Source organism: Pelodiscus sinensis, chromosome 3 (genome assembly GCF_052426305.1).
Source record: "Pelodiscus sinensis isolate ZL-2025 chromosome 3, ASM5242630v1, whole genome shotgun sequence".
Taxonomy (NCBI): Eukaryota; Metazoa; Chordata; order Testudines; family Trionychidae; genus Pelodiscus; species Pelodiscus sinensis.
In genome coordinates this window covers 84,849,084-84,868,887 of record NC_143054.1, presented here as the reverse complement: position 1 = coordinate 84,868,887, position 19,804 = coordinate 84,849,084, and the positions used below count along the sequence as shown (strand labels likewise).

General features: G+C 43.1%; 1 protein-coding gene across 1 annotated transcript in view; it reads right to left on the bottom strand.

Annotated features, from left to right (window-relative positions):
* NT5DC1 (5'-nucleotidase domain containing 1) overlaps nt 1-19,804 on the bottom strand; it is a 197,657-nt gene that overhangs the window by 62,790 nt on the left and 115,063 nt on the right. Inside the window, exon 7 of the mRNA XM_089777214.1 lies at nt 290-464. Coding sequence (XP_089633340.1) covers nt 290-464 — 175 coding nt within the window. The remainder of the gene's footprint in view (nt 1-289; nt 465-19,804) is intronic.

The following is a 19,804-nucleotide window of genomic DNA, read 5'->3' as shown; positions in this document are numbered from 1 at the left end:
CCTTACAAGGCCTATGTTTCAAAAAACTGGTGATTCAAATGTGAAATATTACTTATAAACTTGTACAGTTTTAAGGACAGCCCACAACTACTAGTCTCCCTGTTCTGAAGTAATGTGGAACACTCTCTAAAAACAGATTCAAACCAAAACCCCAGACCAAATACCTTCTGACATCTGAGAAAGTTCAAGCCTTTATCCTTACTGCTCAGGGCCATCAATAATTCTAACTATGGTTTCCGCTCTTTGGGAGGTCTAATCAGAAATCAACCAAGATCAACCGTACACTTACCCAAGAATGTGTTCACACAGGAGTCTGCAATAGTCACTGTGAGAGCTGGTAATTAATAGCAGGACCTTCCCAGCATTTTTTAGTTGCCGTAGCCATTTTTTTACACACTCAGGGCAACTTTGTAAATATTTGGCTGGATCATTTTTCACTTCTGGGAAATATGTCCCACAGTTTTCTGAAAAAATAAAAATATAATTATATTCTAACAGCCAATCATATTGGCAAACTAAGCTATAAACACAGAATTTTTTCCTGCACTCCATGGGCAAAAATAAATAAATAAAATATTAAAAATAACAAAATAAAATGTAAAAGTCAGATATAAAAAGTTGAAGAAAACTTAAAAAGTTGTACAGACTCATAATTCTTGATTTACACAAAATGGAAAAGAAAACAACGTGACGTAATAGCAGAAAAATGTATGTAAATCTCTCTCTTTGGTATTACATACGTTTCACTGCTATTGCCTGTCTTATTTATTTTCCCACAACATTTTAAATAATGAATTATTGTCTTAAAAAGCAGCTCACAGTTCTCTGTCTGATATATCACTTTACTGATTATTAGTATCTCAGTTTTTGGATATTCAACTTGAGGGCTACTCAAATAAGCCTGGTTTCCAGAAAGAATTGAGCACCTACTTCCTAATAATTACAGATCTTTAAGATATCTCAGTTGTGAAACCAAAAAATGGAGGCACTCAGAATCAGTAATTACTGTGGAAAATTTAGGTCGGCACCAACTGATCTGTAACAGCAGCTCTATAGCCATGACATTTTATCTTGGATCATTTTTTTAATGCATGTCATTGTCATTTTACCAGATAAAGGTGGATGAAATAATAATTAGCACTGTCAAATTATTTTTAAAAAAATGATTAATCATAGTTTTAATCACACTATTAAACAATGACAACACCATTTATTTAAATATTTTGGATTTTTTCTACATTTTCAAATATTGCTTTCAATTACAACACAGAATACAAAGTGTACAGTGTTCACTTCCTATTATCATTTTTAATTACAAATATTTGCAATGAATCATAGACCACTACAACCAGAAGTGACCTCAAGAGGCCATGGAGTCCAGTCCCCTGCCCTCATGGCAGGACCCAGTACCATCTAGATCATCCCTGATAAATGTCTATCTAACCTGCTATTAAATATCTCCAGGTATGGAGATTCCACAATCTCCCTAGGTAATTTATTCCAGTGTTTAACCACCCTGATAGTTAGAAAGTTTTTCCTAATGTCCAACCTGAGCCTCCCTTGCTAAATAAACTAAATAAGCCCAATTCTTTTAGTCTTCCTTCATATGTCATGTTCTTTAGACCTTTAATCATTCTTGTTGCTGTTCTCTGGACCGTCTCCAATTTCTCCAAATCTTTCTTGCAATGTGGTGCCCAGAACTGGACACAATACTCCAACTGAGGTCTGATCAGCGCAGAGTAGAGTGGAAGAATGACTTCTTGTGTCTTGCTTACAACACTCCTGTTAATGCATCCCAGAATCATGTTTGCTTTTTTTGCAACAGCGTCACACTGTTGACTCATATTTAGCTTGTGGGCCACAATGACCCCTAAACCCCTTTCTGCAGTACTCCTTTCTAGACCAGTGTTTCCCAAATTTATTTGGCCATGGAATCCTTTTAAATTCGAAAGAATTTTGCAGAACCCCTAATAACAGTCTCATATATGGAGCTGAAAAAGTAGACCAGAAATAAGTAAAGATAATAATAAACAAATGCTAAACAAGGTCATAAGATCAACATTTAGATTAATTCCATATATTTAAATAAAAAAATCACATAATATTATTTTTTTAATTATAAAATGTTATTGTAATGGAATTTTCTCACGGAACCCTTATTTTCACTTTGTGGAACCCCAGGGTTCCTCGGAACACCATTTGGGAAACACTGTCCTAGGTAGTCACTTCCCATTCTGTGTGTGTGAAACAGATTGTTCCTTCCTAAGTGGAACACTTGGCATTTTTCCTTATTAAACTTCATCCTGTTTATCTCAGACCATTTCTCCAGTTTGTCCAGATCATTTTGAATTATGATCCTAACCTCCAAAGCAGTTACAACCCCTCCCAGCGTGGTATCATCTGCAAACTTAATAAGCATACTTTCTATGCCAATATCTAAATTGTTGATGAAAAAAGGAAACAGAATGCCTTAGTGCTTTTCAATTCACCCCATACAAGAAGTGTAGTGCAATCTCTTGATTGTAAAAGTGCAGCATTCAAAAATAGAGAATTATTTTTATATGACTGCACTCGAAAACAAAGCAATATAAAGCGTTAAGAGTCTATAAGACCACCCAATCCTACTTTTTGTTCAGTGAATCACGGACACAAACAAATCTGTTTACATTTGCAGGAGATAATGCTAACCTTTTCATTACAATGTCACCTGAAAAGATATTTACATGGCAAAGTTGCTAAACATTTGCATGCTCCTTCATGTTTCGGCCACCATTCTAGAGAACACACTTTCAGGCTAATGACAGAGTCTTCTCAAAAACGATCAGCATGGACTAACACACATTCATTTTCATCATCTGAGTCAGATGCCACCAACAGGTTGATTTTCTTCTTCTTCTTTTTTTTTTTTTGGTGATGGTTTGGGTTTTTTAGTTTTCGCATCGGAGTGTTACTCTTTTAAGACTTCTGACAGCTTATTTCACACACCCTGTCCCTCTCAGATTTTGGAAGACACTTCAAATTATGAAATATTGCATGATGTGCAGTAGCTATCATTAGAAATGTCACATTTTCCACCCTTTTTGTGTTTTGCCAAGTCTGTAGAGGAAGTGTTCTTAAATTGAACAACATGTGCTGGTTTGTTACCTGAGACCACAATAACACAAAACATATGGCAGAATATAGGTAAAACCATGGACAAGGAAACACACAATTCTCCCCAAAGGAGTTTAGGCACACATTTAATTAATACATTTTTTAACAAGCATTATCAGCATGGAAGCATGTCCCCTGGAAAGATGGCCAAAGCATGAAGGGGCATACAAATATTTAATACACCTGGCATGTAAATACCTTGCAATACTGGCTACAAAAGTGCCATGAGAACACCTGTTCTAACTTCCCGATTACATTATAAATAAGAAGCAGGCAAAATTATCACTCTGAAACGTAAACAAACTTAACAAAAAGTAGAACTGAGTATGTTGGGGACAACAATAAAAGTTGCATCTTAACTTTTTACCCCAAATGTCTATTTATAACCTTCACATGTCTGTAAATATGCCAAAACTCCAACTGACAATCCCTGGCTCTTTTACAGAAAAAATACTTTCACAAAAACTTTTTTTTTAAACACTTAGTCTTATATAACACAAATGGAATCAAGTACAAGTATCAGATTCAATCAAGTCTGCATCTCTTCAGCTTTTCATGATTGGAGAAAGCACAACTCAAAGACATAAGTGTTTCATGAAAGACTCTCTTAAATGTGTGTTTCCATGGAACAAAGGCAGATTTTCATGCAAGCCTGTTTCTGAACCACAGTGTATCTAACTTCCTTGAAATATAGCCTATGCTAACAAACAGGCTATTTTTCCCAAACACATTTTTAAGAGAACAATTACATGAAATATAAGATATATTCTATTTTTAATCAAAGACAGAAATGTAAATAAATAAAAGAAATGTTTAGCACAGTAGAATACTGTCAGAATATTTGGAAAAACGTGGACATTTCTTTTCTGAATTGTTTCCAAAATTATATAAAGCTCTCCTTCCACACAATCAAATCTTTCAGGTGTCTTATAGGGTTTTTGCCTAACCTCTCACTGATGATCCGTTCATATTTTCTGTTCATATCTTTATATTTTATCTTTTAATTGTATAACAACTCTGATAATAGGCTCCTTAAGGCAGAACTCTATCTATAATCTATTTTTATTAAGCACTATGCACTCCTTTAATTTTTCCCGTGCATATATAGAATTAAATTTTGTTACATCCACTGATATGGAGGTGATATGTGACACATCACCTCCATATTGGTGAACATAACAAAATTCATATGGATGGGGGTGTGGCTGAGTGTGGGAGGGGGGCTCAGGGCTGGAGCAGAGGTTTGGAGTACAGGCAGTCCCCGGGTTACATGGATCCGACTTACATCAGATCCCTACTTACAAACGGAGTGAGGCAACCCCGCACTAGCTGCTTCCCCCCAGCAGACCACGGAGACGCGAAGCTAGCGCCCCCCACAGCAGACCAGGGAGACGCAGAGTAGCTTTTCTCAGAAGACACCTCAGCTTGAGAATAAAGGACTGAGGGAAGTGAGGTGTGGGAGAATAAAACTGAGCTCTGGAGAAATGTTTGGCTAGAGTTTCCCCTACAATATGTACCAGTTCCGACTTACATACAAATTCAACTTAAGAACAAACCTACAGTCCCTATCTTGTACGTAACCCGGGGACTGCCTGTACAGGGGTGTGAGGGTTATGGATGGGGTGCGGGTTTTGGAATGGGGCTAGGGATGAGGAATTAGGCTGCCTAGGGCTACATTGATGAGAGAGGAATCCTCAAGCTCTCTTCCCTTGCAGCAGCACCTAAGCTGCAGGGGGAAGAGAGAAGCTCATCTCCCCAGCAGGCCCTCTGCTGAGGCTACGTTTAGACTGAAGGCTTTCTTCGGAAGAACCTTTTTTTGGAAGAGATCTTCCGAAAAAACTTCTTCCAAAAGAGCACATCCACACACAAAAGCACATTGAAAAAGCGGTGTGCTTTTTCGAAAGAGAGCGTCCAGACTGATTGGATGCTCTCTCGCATAAAAGGCCACCAGAAACCACATCAGGCAGGGCTTCAGGTCACCAGTGGCTTCCAAGTGCTGGTGCCGGAGGCTTGCAGAGATGCGCTTAAAGGGACCCCCCCGGACAGATGTTTCTCTGCTTCTGCTGCATGCTTGCCTACCTCTTCGAGGGACAGCAACTCTCGCAGTGCCTGCTGTGGTTGCCCTGTTTTTTTGGACACCACAGTTTTTCTCTTGGTGCCATGGAGCCATCTCCTCCTCCTCCTCTGGCTGGCTCTGGTCCTCCTCCGCCATGTCCTCTGGCTGGGCGATGATAGGGGTCTGGAGGCCGGAGTACACATTGACGGGTGGGGAAGATGTTTCCTCACCCCCCAGGGTCTGGTGCAGCTCATTGAAGTAGGAGCAGGTGTGGGGTCCTGCCCCTGAGAACAAGCTGTGCTCTCTGGCCCAGACATATCCCTGATGGAGCTCTTTGACCTTACTCCGGACCTGTTCCAAGCTCTGGGGTGGTGCTCTAGGCTCCGCCAGGAACTGAGCCATGCGCTCATAGATCTCCGCATAGTGGCACTTGAAGCAGAGATCCTTCAAGGTGTCCTCTATGCCCCACAGCTTGAGGAGAGACAGGATCTCTGCCCCAGACCAGGAGGGTGACTGCCTCTTGGTCCCCTGGGTGGGTCCTGGGGCTGCTCCCTACTAGGGCCAGGGGATCACAGGGGACTTGAAGCTAGGCCCATGAGTGGCAAGGCCTGTGGCAGGGAGAGCCGGCAGAGAGGTGCTGCTCTTAGGCCGTCTTCCTGCCACAAGATTTCTCCAGGGTGCCTGCAGCTTTAAGAGGGGCCAGGAGACAGGAACTATAGAGTACTGATTAATTTGGACAGAGTGGCCATCAGGGCACCTGTGTTATTTCCTGGAGGCCTCTTCTTTCAAAAAAAGCCCGTCCTCCCTGTTCACACATGCCTTTTTCCGAAAGAACTCTTTTGGAAAAAGGCTTCTTCACTGGAAAAAACCCTCTGTTCTTTCGATTTACTTTCAAAAGAACGCGATTTGCAGTCTGGACATAACTCAAGTTTTGTTGGAAAAACAGCCGTTTTTCTGAGAAAGCTCTGTAGTCTAGACATACCCTGAGATGGAACAGAGGGAACTTAGGTGCTTGAAGGGAACTTAGGTGCTTTACCCTTTTTTTGTTAAGCTAAATAAGTTTAGCTCCTCGATTTTATCAGTATATACATGTTTTCTGTTTCTTTCATCATTCTCATGGTTCTTCTTTGATTTTCTCTAATTTATAAACATTCTTCTTGACCTGTGGCACTCAGAAATGGACAAAGTATTCCATGGGCAATAGTACCAGTGCCAAATACAGATATAATCTTTCTATTCCCACTTTATGTATCAAACAATTACATTTGCCTTTTTGGCCAAATTGCTATTGAGACTACAAATAGCTCTGGAATTAATGTGAGGGATCAGATGACAGCAGTACAGGCAGTCCCCGAGTTACGCGGATCTGACTTATGTCGGATCCGCAGTTACGAACAGGGATTTTTCTCGCCCTGGAGGACTGGAGCGGCAGGACGCCTGGTCCCGCCGCCCGTCTCCTCCGGGGCGAGAAAAGCTGCTCCCCGTCTCCCTGGTCTGCTGGGGGAGCCAGCAGACCAGGGATACAGGGAGCAAAGCGGCGGAGGACCCGGAGCCAGACCCGCGGCCGCTTCCAGATCAGCTGCACCGCTCCTTGGCGCTACTGGACCAACCCGGCAGCACCCCAGCTGCTCTGCCCCAGGCGTCCTGATTCAGCCGCTGCTGATCAGTTTCAGCAGCGGCTGAATCAGGACGCCTGGGGCAGAGCAGCTCGGGTGCTGCTGGGTTGGTCCAGTAGCGCCGAGGAGCGGCCACGCTACTGGACCAACCCAGCAGCACCCGAGCTGCTCTGCCCCAGGCATCCCCAAGTTAGCCGCTGCTGAAACTGACCAGCAGCTGACTACAGGAAGCCCGAGGCAGGGTTGCTCTTCCCCGGGCTTCCTGGAATCAGCTGCTGATCAGTTTCAGCAGCAGCTGACTTGGGGACGCCTGAGGTTCTTAAGTTGAGTCTGTATGTAAGTCAGAACTGGTGTCCAGATTCAGCCGCTGTTGAAACTGATCAGTTTCAGCAGCGGCTGAATCTGGATGCCAGTTCCGACTTACATACAGATTCAACTTAAGAACAAACCTACAGTCCCTATCTTGTACGTAACCCGGGGACTGCCTGTACTCTGGAATTTGCACTGATTACCCCTAGCAGAGCTTGTCAGACAAAATTAAAATGCAGTGACCAAAAAATAGGTAAAAAATGTTGCCACCATCACATTCAATTTATTGTTAGCTCAAACCAATAGATTTCTGGTTAGAATTCTAGGCCCTAAAAAGTATAAAAATGGATTACACAAGTGGAGGTCCCTCCCCACTGCCATACTGCCACAGTTACAATGGGTAGAAGCAACAATGCTGGAGCATCCTTGACATGAGAGAGAGAGAGAACTGGTGGTTGGTCATGCTTTACCAGGAGACATCAAGCTTTAGAATTCTTGGCATAGCATAATCAGTATTTATTGACTTTCTTTATTCTCGGGATGACACAAGTTGTTTTACTGTTATGATACCTGTTGGGGATGGCATTGTATTGATTTTCTTACTCTGTTTTCTAGGGCAAATGTATTATTACTTACTGGATAAAGATCAGCATTGTATTAAATATTAATTGAGAAAATTATATAAGGATGTCTAGAGTATAAAATGAGCAATTATTTGCTGAAACATCAAAATAAACCACTAAAAAACCCATTTTTCTCTGACCCTCAAGAAATATTTACTGCGCATTATTCCCTTTCTAAACAGATGTGTGTGTACAAATCAACACTATGATGTGTTTCTGCAACTCTAAATGCAGCCAGTACTCCAGAGCACTCACTATAAGAACATATTTATACATTTTCTAAATATTTTTACTGGATGAAAAAGGTGCCATATCTCAGATTATATAAAGAAAATAAACATTTTTTCAGATGAGGTGTAACATTTTTGTCTCAGTCCCAAGGACCTTCATATTAACAATCACCATATTTGTTCATTACAGCCCCTGCATACTGCATTTTGCAATTACAAACTTTCTTAAGTTACATAATGTGCCATGTTTTCCATGAAACTTCAAGTTTTGCTGCTGTTGCCAAAATATGTTGAACACATTTCATGTTCACACTCATATGATTAAAGGAGTAAGGAAATTACAATCCATGACAGTCATAACAACATTCTGAAAAATATTTATCACAAAGGGAAAATATAAAAGAAAGAGGCATTTGTAAGTTCTTCATAAAAATTATAAAAAGGAACGGTATCAAAATATGAATCATACAGAAGAGTCCAACAATGAAGGGGAATTTGCAATAGATTACCCACCTCCTGCCTTCACAATGAGTCTGAGTGCTCAAAATATTTAGAGTACTGGCTTACTACACTTTCCCTGATATACAATCCTTTCATTATATGCCAAGAACTTTGTTTAATCAGAGTTTAACACAGGATGGTACTTGCTGGAAGTTGCTCTGTGCCTTGCCCTTCATTTCCATCAGAGAAATTGCTTTACCAGGACAATGGCTATATCAGTTTTGATATTACTCAGTATGGCTGAAACATGCTACATCAAATGTTTTAATTAGGCCTAGCTATTTGGCTCTATAGACAGCAGTAATTCAGGGAGACAAAATTGTTAAAGTACAACTTTAAAAAACAATGCAGTCCACCACTGTTAATGTCAAACTAACAGATTCAGCAGGATGTTTTGTACACACAGGGAAGAGAGTGGGTGAGCTGAGGAAACAATGGATGGAGAGGAAGTAATATGAAGTTTTAACTGTTACAAAAGTTATTTGCTTTTTCAAATGAAGCTTAAAAGTGAAATTTCCCAATGAGACCTTTCAATCTCCCAACAGGTAGTGTATTTATCTTCAGCTGCTAGTGGTCAGCTAAAAGGTCCATCAGGTACGAATTTGGCTCCACCCAAAAATATGTAACTATAAATGTTCATATCAAAGTTGAACATTCTTGGTCTCTATCCATTTGAGATACAATAATGGCCCCTTCAACCTCTTCTATTATTCTTTCCATGCGTGGTCTTACATAATTTCATAGCATCTGTGTGATTATAAAACATTTAACACAAAGAGGATAGTACCAATGAGATGTTTTATCTGTTGCTTACTTAGGCCTGTAGGCTATATCTACACTGTAGGTTTTTTGCACAAGAACAGCTATTCTTGTGCAAAAACTTGCGGAGCATCTACACTGCACATGCATTCTTGCACAAGTAAGAGGGCTTCTTGTGCAAGAATTATTCCTCTCCCCACGAGTAATAAGCCCTCTTGTGCAAGAGCTCTTGTGCAAGAAGGCAGCATGGACGGGCAACAGGGGTTTCTTGCGCAAGAAACCCCTATGGCTAAAATAGCCATCAGAGCTTTCTTGCGCAAGGGAGCGTCCACACTGCCATGGACGCTCTTGCGCAAAAGCACTTCTCTTGCGCAAAAGCACATGGCAGTGTGAACGTGCTCTTGCGCCAGACTTTTGCCCAAGAACTCTTGCGCAAGAAGCCTGCAGTATAGACGTAGCCATGATGTTTTACTGGAAATGGAAAGGTCAATTTCCCAAACACAAGCTATTTGAAAATGAATATTATTTCAGTCTCATCTTTAACCATCAATGTGGTATTAGTGCCCTCTAATGGACAGTATTACAATATTCACCAGGAAAACCCAAGGACGTGTAATCACCTAAGGCAGTGGTCTCCAACCTTTTTAACCACAGGATCACTTTTTCAATTTAAGTGCAATGGAAGATCTACCTCAAACCCAAATACCCTTGCCCCATTTCCTTCCTTCCCCTTCTCTGAGGCCCTGCCTCTGCTCTACCCTTCTCCGAGGCCTCACCCTGATCACCCTGATTCCATCTCCCATCCTCACTCACTTTCACCAGGCTGAGGGAGGGGGTTGGGATGTAGACTCTGGTCTTGAGCCAAGACGTTTGGAGTGTGGGAGGGGCTCCAGGCTTAGCACAGGGTGGGGAACTGGGGTCCAGGAGGGGTTTCAGGGTGCAAGCTTTGGGAAGGAGTTGGATGCAGGGGGACTCATGCCTGGGGCAGGAGGTTGAGTTCAGGAAGAGGTTCAGGGCTGGGACAAGGGTTCAGGATGCAGCATATGGCTGGGCACCATTTAACTGCAATGGCTTCCAGGTGGTGGAGAAGTGGGGTTAAGGCAGGCTTACTCCTGTCCTGGCCGTGTGCCACTCCTGAAAGCAGCTGGCATGTACAGCAATGGCTCCATGGTTCCATGTGCTGCCCCTCATCTACAGGCACTGAGCCCACAGCTTCTACTGGCTACGGTTCCCTGTTATTGATCAATTGGAGCTGCAGGAGTGGTGACTGCAGGCAAGGACAGCATGTACTCTGTCTGCCTTTCTCAGGGGCTGCAGGGGCAAGCAGCAAAAGAAATAACAACAACCCCCCTCACATGTATGTTGGGTCAGGAGATGAGAGGGAAAGGCAGTGTGTGTTTGTGAAAAGGACAGAGACACACACGGTGTGCAAGAGTGACAAAAATCTGCATTGCTAGACTCCCTCTATCCCCTTCTCTCTGTGTGGAAATAGGGTACAGAAGTAGGGGAGGAGGGACACCATGACATCAGCACCCTCCTCTTCTCCCTCCCATACCCTGCACAGCAAACAGGCAGCTCCAAGTGGGGCTGTTCCAAGGCAGAGGGCAGAAGCAGCATGACAGTGGGTGGAGGGGCCATTGACGTGCCAGTGCTTGATAGCTTCTTGGCCAAACCTGTTAGGGTCACCTATCAAAGGCTCCAAGATCTACTGGTAGATCCTGATCTACTGGTTGATGATCACTGACCTAAGGAGAGCAAAAGTCTCCCAGATGTGAGGAGCTCTTGCTGTTCTAAGATCTGCCACTCTCTCTGCAGCCTTCCACAATAGATGAATTCATCCCAGTCTAGGGGGCTGAGAATGTTCAAGTGAAACATACAGGGGTTCTTATGAAACAGCCCTAAAGAATGTAAAAGCATTGAAATTATCAGCATTGTATAGACATTACTTTAACAATAATTATGTAACATAATAGTGAATGTTAACCTTTAAACATTAAATTGGCTGTTTGTTATTCAGTATTAAGTTCCATAGGATATTTCCCTACAGGAAGTCTGGGTGGTCTCACAGCAGCCCTACCGCAGTGGAATTCTTTTCCATCAGAAACCAGGCAGCTCTGCCATGTTCACTGTGAAATGCAGAACCTCTCTCTTCCCTATTGCCTTCTCACAACTTTTTAAAATAAAATTACTAACATCCTCACACATACCCACAGTATAACATCAGAGGGGGCAGAGATTATAAATATGTTGATTCATATATTTTTGAGCTAGACTGGGTCTAGCCCCACCATGGACAAACAGGGTAGTAGGGCAAGGAAGGGCTCCATTCTTGTGGTCACATTATGACTGCCTGGGTTGCTGTTCTGGATATAGGAGGTACCTGGTACTCTCAAATGAGAGCATGTGAGCAGGGAGCAGGCAAAGGCAAGCTTCACACTTCAAAGGTAGGGCCCTTGATGTAGGGTGAAGCAAAGCTAATGTCATATCCACTTTAATGCACACATTTCAGTATGCTTTAAATTACAATGGATTTGTCTCATCATTGGAAGCAAGCTCCCCATAGACAAGGGCACACTAACTCAAAGCAGAGACAGACTTTCCAAAATAGCAGATGCAAAACCTGCAGACATACCACCATTGCTACAATGATAAACACCTCCTACATCACATCTTTAAGATCCATGGGTCCTACACATGCCTATTATGACATACATTCTATTTCATCCAGAGTGCTAAATGCCTGTAGTGGGCAGCTGACTTTACCATCAGTCATGATTTTATAGACCTTTATCATATTGCCCTTAGTCATTTCTTTCCAAGCTGAAAAGTCCCAGTCTCTTCTCCTCGTACAGAAGCTGTTCCATACCCATTATCATTTTTGTTGCCCTTTTTTGAATCTTTTCCAATTCCAATATATCTTCTTTGAGATGGAACAACCACATCTGCACAAAGTATTCAAGAGGTGGACATTCCATGAATGTATGTATAGGCCATAGGTTATTTTCTGTCTTACTATCTATCCCTTAATGTTTCCCAACATTCTGTTTCTTTTTTGACTGCCACTGTATGTACATCAAAGGGATGTTTTCAGAGAAATATCCACAATCACTCCAAGATCTCTCTCGAGTGATAACTGATAATTTAGTCCCCATCATTTTATACGTATACTTAGGATAATGTTTTCCAATATGCATTGCTTTGCATTTATCAACATTATAATTCATTTGACATTTTGTTGCTCAGTCACCTAGTTTTGAAAGACCTTTTTGAAGTTCTTCACAGTCTGTTTTGGATTAAACTATGTTGAGCAGTTTTATATCATCTGCAAATTTTGCTACCTCACTGTTTACCCCTTTCTCCAGATCATTTATGAATATGCTGAATAGGATTGGTCCCTGTACGGACCTCTATTGGACAGCACTAGTTACCTGTCTCTACTGTAAAAATGAATAATTTATTCCTATCTTTTGTTTACTTTCTTTTAATCAGTTACTTATCAATGAGAGGATCCTCCCTCTTTTAGGAAATCTAAGTACACTATTTTCAGTGGATTGCCTTTGTCTACATGATTGTTGAGCCGCTGAAAGAATTCTAGCAGATTGGTGAGGTATGATTTCCCTTTATAGAAATCATGTTGATTTTTCACTATCAAATTATGTTAATCTATGTGTCTGACAATTCTGTTCTTTACTATAGTTTCAACCAATTTTCCTGGCATAGAAGTTAGACTTACTGGCCAGTAATTGCCACGATCATCTCTACTGCCTTTTTTAAAAATTGGTGTCATATTAGCTATCCTCTAGTCATTTGGTGGAGAAGCTGATTTAAAGGATAGGTTACAAACCACAGTTAGTTCTGCAATTTCATATTCAAATATTTCCAGTTGTCTTTCAGTGAATGCCATCTGGTTCTGATGATTTATTACTGTTTAGTTTATCAATTTGCTCCAAAATGTCCCCTGATGACACTTTAATCTGAGCCAATTGCTCAGATTTGTCACCTAAAAAGAACGGCTCAGGTTTGGGAATCTCTCTTTCATCCGCAGATATGAAGACTGAAGCAAAAAATTAATTTAGTTTCTCCTCAATGGCCTTATTGTCTTTGAGTGCTTCTTTTAGCATCTTGATCATTCAGTGGCCCCACTGGTTGTTTAGCAAGTTTTTTGCTTCTAATGTACTTTTAAAAATTGGCTAGTTTTGAAAGAAGATGGACAGATGTTAAGTATTTCAGAATAAGATTCTGTTAACGGTCATCATTTTACAAGAATAAGAACCAATCCTTGCTTAATTCTATAAACAAGAGAGTTGAGAAACTCAGAGGGTGTTTCTAGACTGGCAAGATTTTGCGCAAAAACTTGCTAGCTGTCTACACTGGCCGCTTGAATTTGAGCAAGAGCACTGACGTTCTAATGTAAGAATTCAGTGCTTCTTGCGCAAATACTTTGACGCTTCTGCTCAGGGATAAGCCCTCTTCTGCAAGAATACTTGCGCAAGAGGGCCAGTGTAGACAGGCACCTTAATTTTTTGCGCAAGAAAGCCCGATGGCTAAAATAGCCATTGGAGCTTTCTTGCGCAAAAGCGCATCTATATTGGTTACGGATGCTTTTGCGCAAAAGCACTTTTTGCACAATAGCATCTGTCCCAATCTAGACGCTCTTTTGCAGAAATACTTTTAATGGAAAAACTTTTCTGTTGAAAGTATTTCCGCAAAATCAGGCCAGTCAGAGGGTAATGACATTGGGATTTAGCCATAGGGAATGCAGAGATGTAGATGGATTCTGAGTGATCTGGGAACTGAGGGTATGTCTACACTACCCCCCTAGGGGGGGTAATGTATGAATACCGAACTTGCTAATGAAGCCCGGGATTTGAATTTCCCGGGCTTCATTAGCATAAAGCCGGTGCCGCCATTTTTAAAAGCCGGCTAGTGCGAACCCCGTGCCGCGCGGCTACACGGGGCACGGGCTAGATAGTTCGGACTAACAAGCCATTCCGAACTATCTGTACGCCTCATTCCACGAGGCGTACAGATAGTTCGGAATAGCTTGCTAGTCCGAACTATCTAGCCCATGCCGCGTGTAGCCGCGCGGCACGGTTCGCACTAGCCGGCTTTTAAAAATGGCGGCGCCAGCTTTATGCTAATGAAGCCCGGGAAATTCAAATCCCGGGCTTCATTAGCAAGTTCGGTATGCATACATTACCCCCCTAGTTCGAACTAGGGGGGTAGTGTAGACATACCCTAAGATCTTTTAATACAAAGTATGTACTTTACTTTGCCTATCACAACAGCACCTTAGCATCTCAATTAAAATTCTACTGTTTGCATGGAGTGATCAAACCACATGATTCTGCTTGCAAAAAGTACATCACTCACAAACAAGGAGATATCTCATTGTCATATAAAGATTCAGTTAAAATCTTGGATTAAAGTTTTACCACACCATGCCAGGCCTACTTTGCCTTGAGCTCTGACGGCTGTCAAACTCAGACCTGATGAACCACCAGAGGGAGCAAGATACACAGCAGAGAGAGCACTTCAACTGAAAACATATCCCACTTACTAAGACAATGTTGCCATTAGTCCATAAGAGAGTTTAAATCCCAATTGTGTGTGTGTGTATGTGTGTCAAATCTCAAATGAGTTGGGATAATCCAGTGACATGAGTCCCTTTAGGTCCCATGTGGGCCTATATTTCCTATATTTCTATACACTGAATTACCACTTCTTCTCTCCAGGGAGAAAAAATGAAAATAAAGTGTAAGTGAGTAAGATTTTTCCCCCATCCCCCAAAAGAAATAAAAAATTTAAAAAAGTTTCAAGTGTTCTGTTGAAAAATTAGAAATTTCAAGTAAAATGAAAAAAAAAATCTTTCATATATTGTTCATGAAACGCTCTTTGTGATCAGATCTCCTATAGACACATTACAAATACCTCGTCAGGTGAAATTCTATGTAGTTCACAGAGTACAATATAGTGAAGAATGTAAAGAATTTTAATAGCTGTCCTCAAATTTGTTATAATCTTTAAACTTAAGCTCCAGGACTTTAGGTTTAACTGCTGGCCTTTGATTATAAATTATAAAAGAGCTGGCTAGAAAAGGGTTCAATACATCTAATAAATAGGTTTTATAGATGTATTGTGCTTGAGAGCCAAGAGTCTCATATCAGCAATATATTAAGTCACTGAAAAGTGTCAAAACATATACTCCCATAGAGTCAGTGATACACTGCACACTTTATAACTTCACATAAAAGTAAAATAAATTAAAAATAAAATATATCTGTTCACTGTTGATTTCTGTTTTTACTTCAAAATCTTAAAGCAAGATTTACCCACCTGTGTCTTATTAACCTGGAGTTATACTTTTCTTTATCTAATTTGCCAGAAAGTCAAACACAAGCAAAGCAGCTAGTATGTTAAGGAAATTCATTCAGATGCCTTTACATTGTTTGTAGCAATGAATATCTGACAGGATAGAAGAGCTACATGGTACACCATCTGCACTAATTTGTGCTCTAGCCTGTGCCTACTGTCTGACTGAAACTGAATGCAGGCCACCCACATCCATGACAAGTGATGTACAATATATAACGTACAGTACTAGAAATGAAGGAGACGCAATGATGTTCCAAACAGAAGCAGTTGATTAGCAGTGTTGCTGATACTGCAGGAATAAATACGTCGAGGCCCCTATTAGGAATCACAATGTGCTTTTGATAGCCACTATATGAACTTACAGTAAAACCACAGTCCTTGCCCCCAAAGAGTTCATTATCAAATACTAGAGGATTTACCCAGCATTGCTCGGGTCCTTAACTCAATTAATTTTTGTTTTTCTTCATTTAAATCATTGCTCTGGGGTGGGGCTGAGGATGAGGGGTTCAGTATGAAGGCTGCCCCAGAGAGAGAGGAATACCCCAGCCCTCTATCACTGCAGCAGCTTGGAGCCAGATGAGAAGCACACCTCTCTCGTGGCCACTGCAGCGCCAGCTGGCACAGTGTGGGGATGGGTGCATGTTCCCTGGCTGGGGCAGGTGCATCTTCCCCCTGTGCTCCAAAGCCACATTGAGAACGGAGCACTTTCCCCTTGCTCCCTGACAAAGGGGAACAGCCAGCAATATTCTTGTGGGGTGGGGTGGAGGGTGGGAGGGTAGAGTTGCAGCCCCCTTGCCCTCTCTAAAGGGCACCTGGTGGGAGGCCCTAGGTTGGGGTAGTCTCAGATTGGAGGGGAGGCATGCCCCCTGCTAGCTCCTTTCATCTACTTGGTGATTCTGTCTCTTTTCTACATGGTTTTGTGTGTTGCCATACATATCAGGGCAGGGGAGATTCAGTCCCTCCCTCCCACACAACCAAACTTTTACTTTGCCTTAAGTTAGGATAAGAGGAAGCTGCATACCAAATCTGGTGGTCCTAGCTCTTACGGTTTAGGAGTTTTTGAACAAATAGATGGACTGATGGACAGAGAAACAGATTCACTCACTCACAGACAAACTCTCTCAATTATTTAGTAGATAAGATGAGAAGAAAAACACGAGTGTCAGAAACAAATAGCGAGGGAAGAGCAGGGGTGGGCAATAATTTTTGATGCGGGGCCACTCCAGATTTTGGGAAGTGGTCAAGGACCACACTCTTCCATGATATTAATGGAGGGGGTGCGGGATCTGGGATGGAGGTTGGCTGAAGAACGGAGCTTGGGATAGGAAATTGGGGTGCAGGAGTGCACAACCCCTTCCCAGACCCTGCACACCCTCCTACAGGTCACACCTCCCCCCCAGACCTTGCACCCCAATACCCTACCTCTAGTCACAACCCAATTTTGCCCACCTCCTGACGTATTCTTTTGTTCACGCTCCTGACTTATTCAGCAGTACAGTACCTACATATTAGTTTTCTATTTACCCCTCTTTTTCTCAGCCATCAACTGAACATAGTCCCAAGTATGAACTCATCTGTCAGGTTATTCTAATAAGCAAATCTGGATGGCAATACCTACAAGGGAAAACAACTAATAAGAGTTCCTTTTTCTTTGAATCTTTAGTACTTAAATTGTCTTACATTAGGGTATGTCTACACTACAAAGTTAGTTCGAACTAACGGACGTTAGTTCAATCTAACTTTCATAGGCGCTACACTAGCGCTCCGTTAGTTCGAATTTAATTCGAACTAGCGGAGCGCTTAGTTCGAACTAGGAAAACCTCATTTTACGAGGATTAAGCCTAGTTCGAACTAGCTAGTTCGAATTAAGGGCTGTGTAGCCCCTTAATTCGAACTAGTGGGAGGCTAGCCCTCCCCAGGTTTCCCTGGTGGCCACTCTGGCCAACACCAGGGAAACTCTTCTGCCCCCCTCCCGGCCCCGGACTCCTTAAAGGGGCACGGGCTGGCTACGGTGCCCGTGCCAGGTGCAAGCCTGCCAGCACCCAGCCAGCAGACCCTGCACTTGGCACGGATCGAGCCACCCACCCGATGCTCCCCAGCCCTCCCCCTCTTCCCGGGACCAGGCTGGCGGCTCCCGGGAGCTTGCCCGGGACCGCAAGAGGCGGGCACCCGCCTGGGCTAGTGCAGACATCGTGGACTTTGTCCACGATCTCCGCACTAGGCACAGGAAAGTGGCCGTCTAGGGCAGGAGAGCTGCCAGCCTGGCCACCCAGGAGCAGGTGTGCAAGAAAATCAAGGGGGTCCAGTGAGACCCCCGACCCTGAGCCCTGAGCTTACAATGGCCGTACTGGGTCAGACCAAAGGTCCATCTAGCCCAGTAGCCTGTCTGCCGACAGCGGCCAACACTAGGGACCCTGGAGGGGATGGACCGAAGACAGTGACCAAGCCATTTGTCTTGTGCCATCCCTCTCCAGCCTTCCACAAACTTTGGGCAGGGACACCACTCCTACCCCCTGGCTAATACCACTCCATGGACCCAACCTCCATGACTTGATCTCACTTCCTTTTAAACTCTATTCTAGTTCTAGCCTTCACATCCTCCTGCAGCAAGGAGTTCCACAGGTTGACTCTTTGCTTTGTGAAGAACAACTTTCTGTTACTAGTTTGAAGCCTGCTACCCATTCCTTTCCTTTGGTGTCCTCTACTCCTTCTATTATGGGAACTAATGAAGAACTTTTCTGTATGCACCCTCTCCACCCCACTCCTGCTTTTAGAGACCTCTATCCTGTCCCCCCTCCGTCTCCTCTTTTCTAAGGTGAAAAGTCCCAGTCTCTTTAGCCTCTCTTCATATGGGACCTGTACCCAACCCCTGATCATTTTAGTTGCCCTCCCCTCTCCCAGCCTCTCTCTTCCCCTCTCCCACCTCCTTTTCCCAGTCTCCCGCAGTTTTGTTCAATAAAGACAGATTCCATTTTGGAAGACACTTTATCGTTATTTTGTACATCAAGAAGAGGGGCTAGGGAAGGGTAAGTGGAAGGAGGTGAGGGAGGAATGGGGCACGAGCCCCCGATGGGGAGGACTGGGCTGGCTCTGCAGGCTTCTGGGGGTGGAAGCTCTCCTGCAGCCCCCCAATTGCCCCCTCTCCCCAGATGGCAGCCTGCGGCAAGTGCAGCCGGGCTGATGGTCGAGTGCTGTGATGTGCCCAGTGTGGGTAGTCCGGGCACTCCAAGCCAGGACTGCTTTGCAAGCGGGGCACCCCTGAGAACTGTCTGTCCGGGGTGAGGGTCGGGACCCTTTAAGCACAGCCCTCAGCTAGCCTGAGACAGCATCTCCACGCTCTAAGTCCTCCTCTGATGCCCTGCCGGCACTGCTTCCGACCATCCTTAAGCCTGGTTCAGGGTCCTTAATGTGGACATGCTAGTTCGAATTAGCAAAACACTAATTCGAACTAGTTTTTTAGTCTGGATCCGTTAGTTCGAATTAGCTTAGTTCGAATTAACTAATTCGAACTAAATTAGTTCGAATTAACGTTGTAGTGTAGACATACTGTGGCCAGACAGCCCACCTCCATCACATCCATCTTATTTGCCTCCCTGAAGCATACAGGACAGAGAAGGAGCAATAAAATCAGCATAGTCTATGCTGGCTCATCTGATCCTGAGAAGCTGAAACATAGATATGAGGAGAGATCAGGATATGCGAGACTGCCACCGGCTGGCAACCATGTTGATTCGAACACACACACAGTCCCTGGAAGAGGAATTTCCCACTGAGAAAAGAATCCCCAGTAATTCCAATTTAGTTATCTCTCTTACAAGTGTAAATTAAGTTCACAACTCCCTTGTAAGAACTGGTCTCACAAAAGACAGACCAGCCCCATTTGGCATGACAGATAAGAAAGAGAAATACGTGACCCCATGAGTATAAAAGATGGGCCCAGCACACACTCACTTTGAGTGTCATTCTACCCTCTACCTGCTGGTCGGGTTAGGTGTTTGACCTCCCAAGGTTCTATGGGGACGCCCACCTCGTATTTTCGTCTTTCCTAGGAATTGAGGGCCCGGCCCTGGCCTGACATGCTGGAGTCGAGAGGCACAGAAGGGGGTAAAAATTGTACCTGGATGTGGTCCTCTGTCTTAAGTGTACACATAGAAAGAGTAAGCTGTTACTTGGTACCATTAT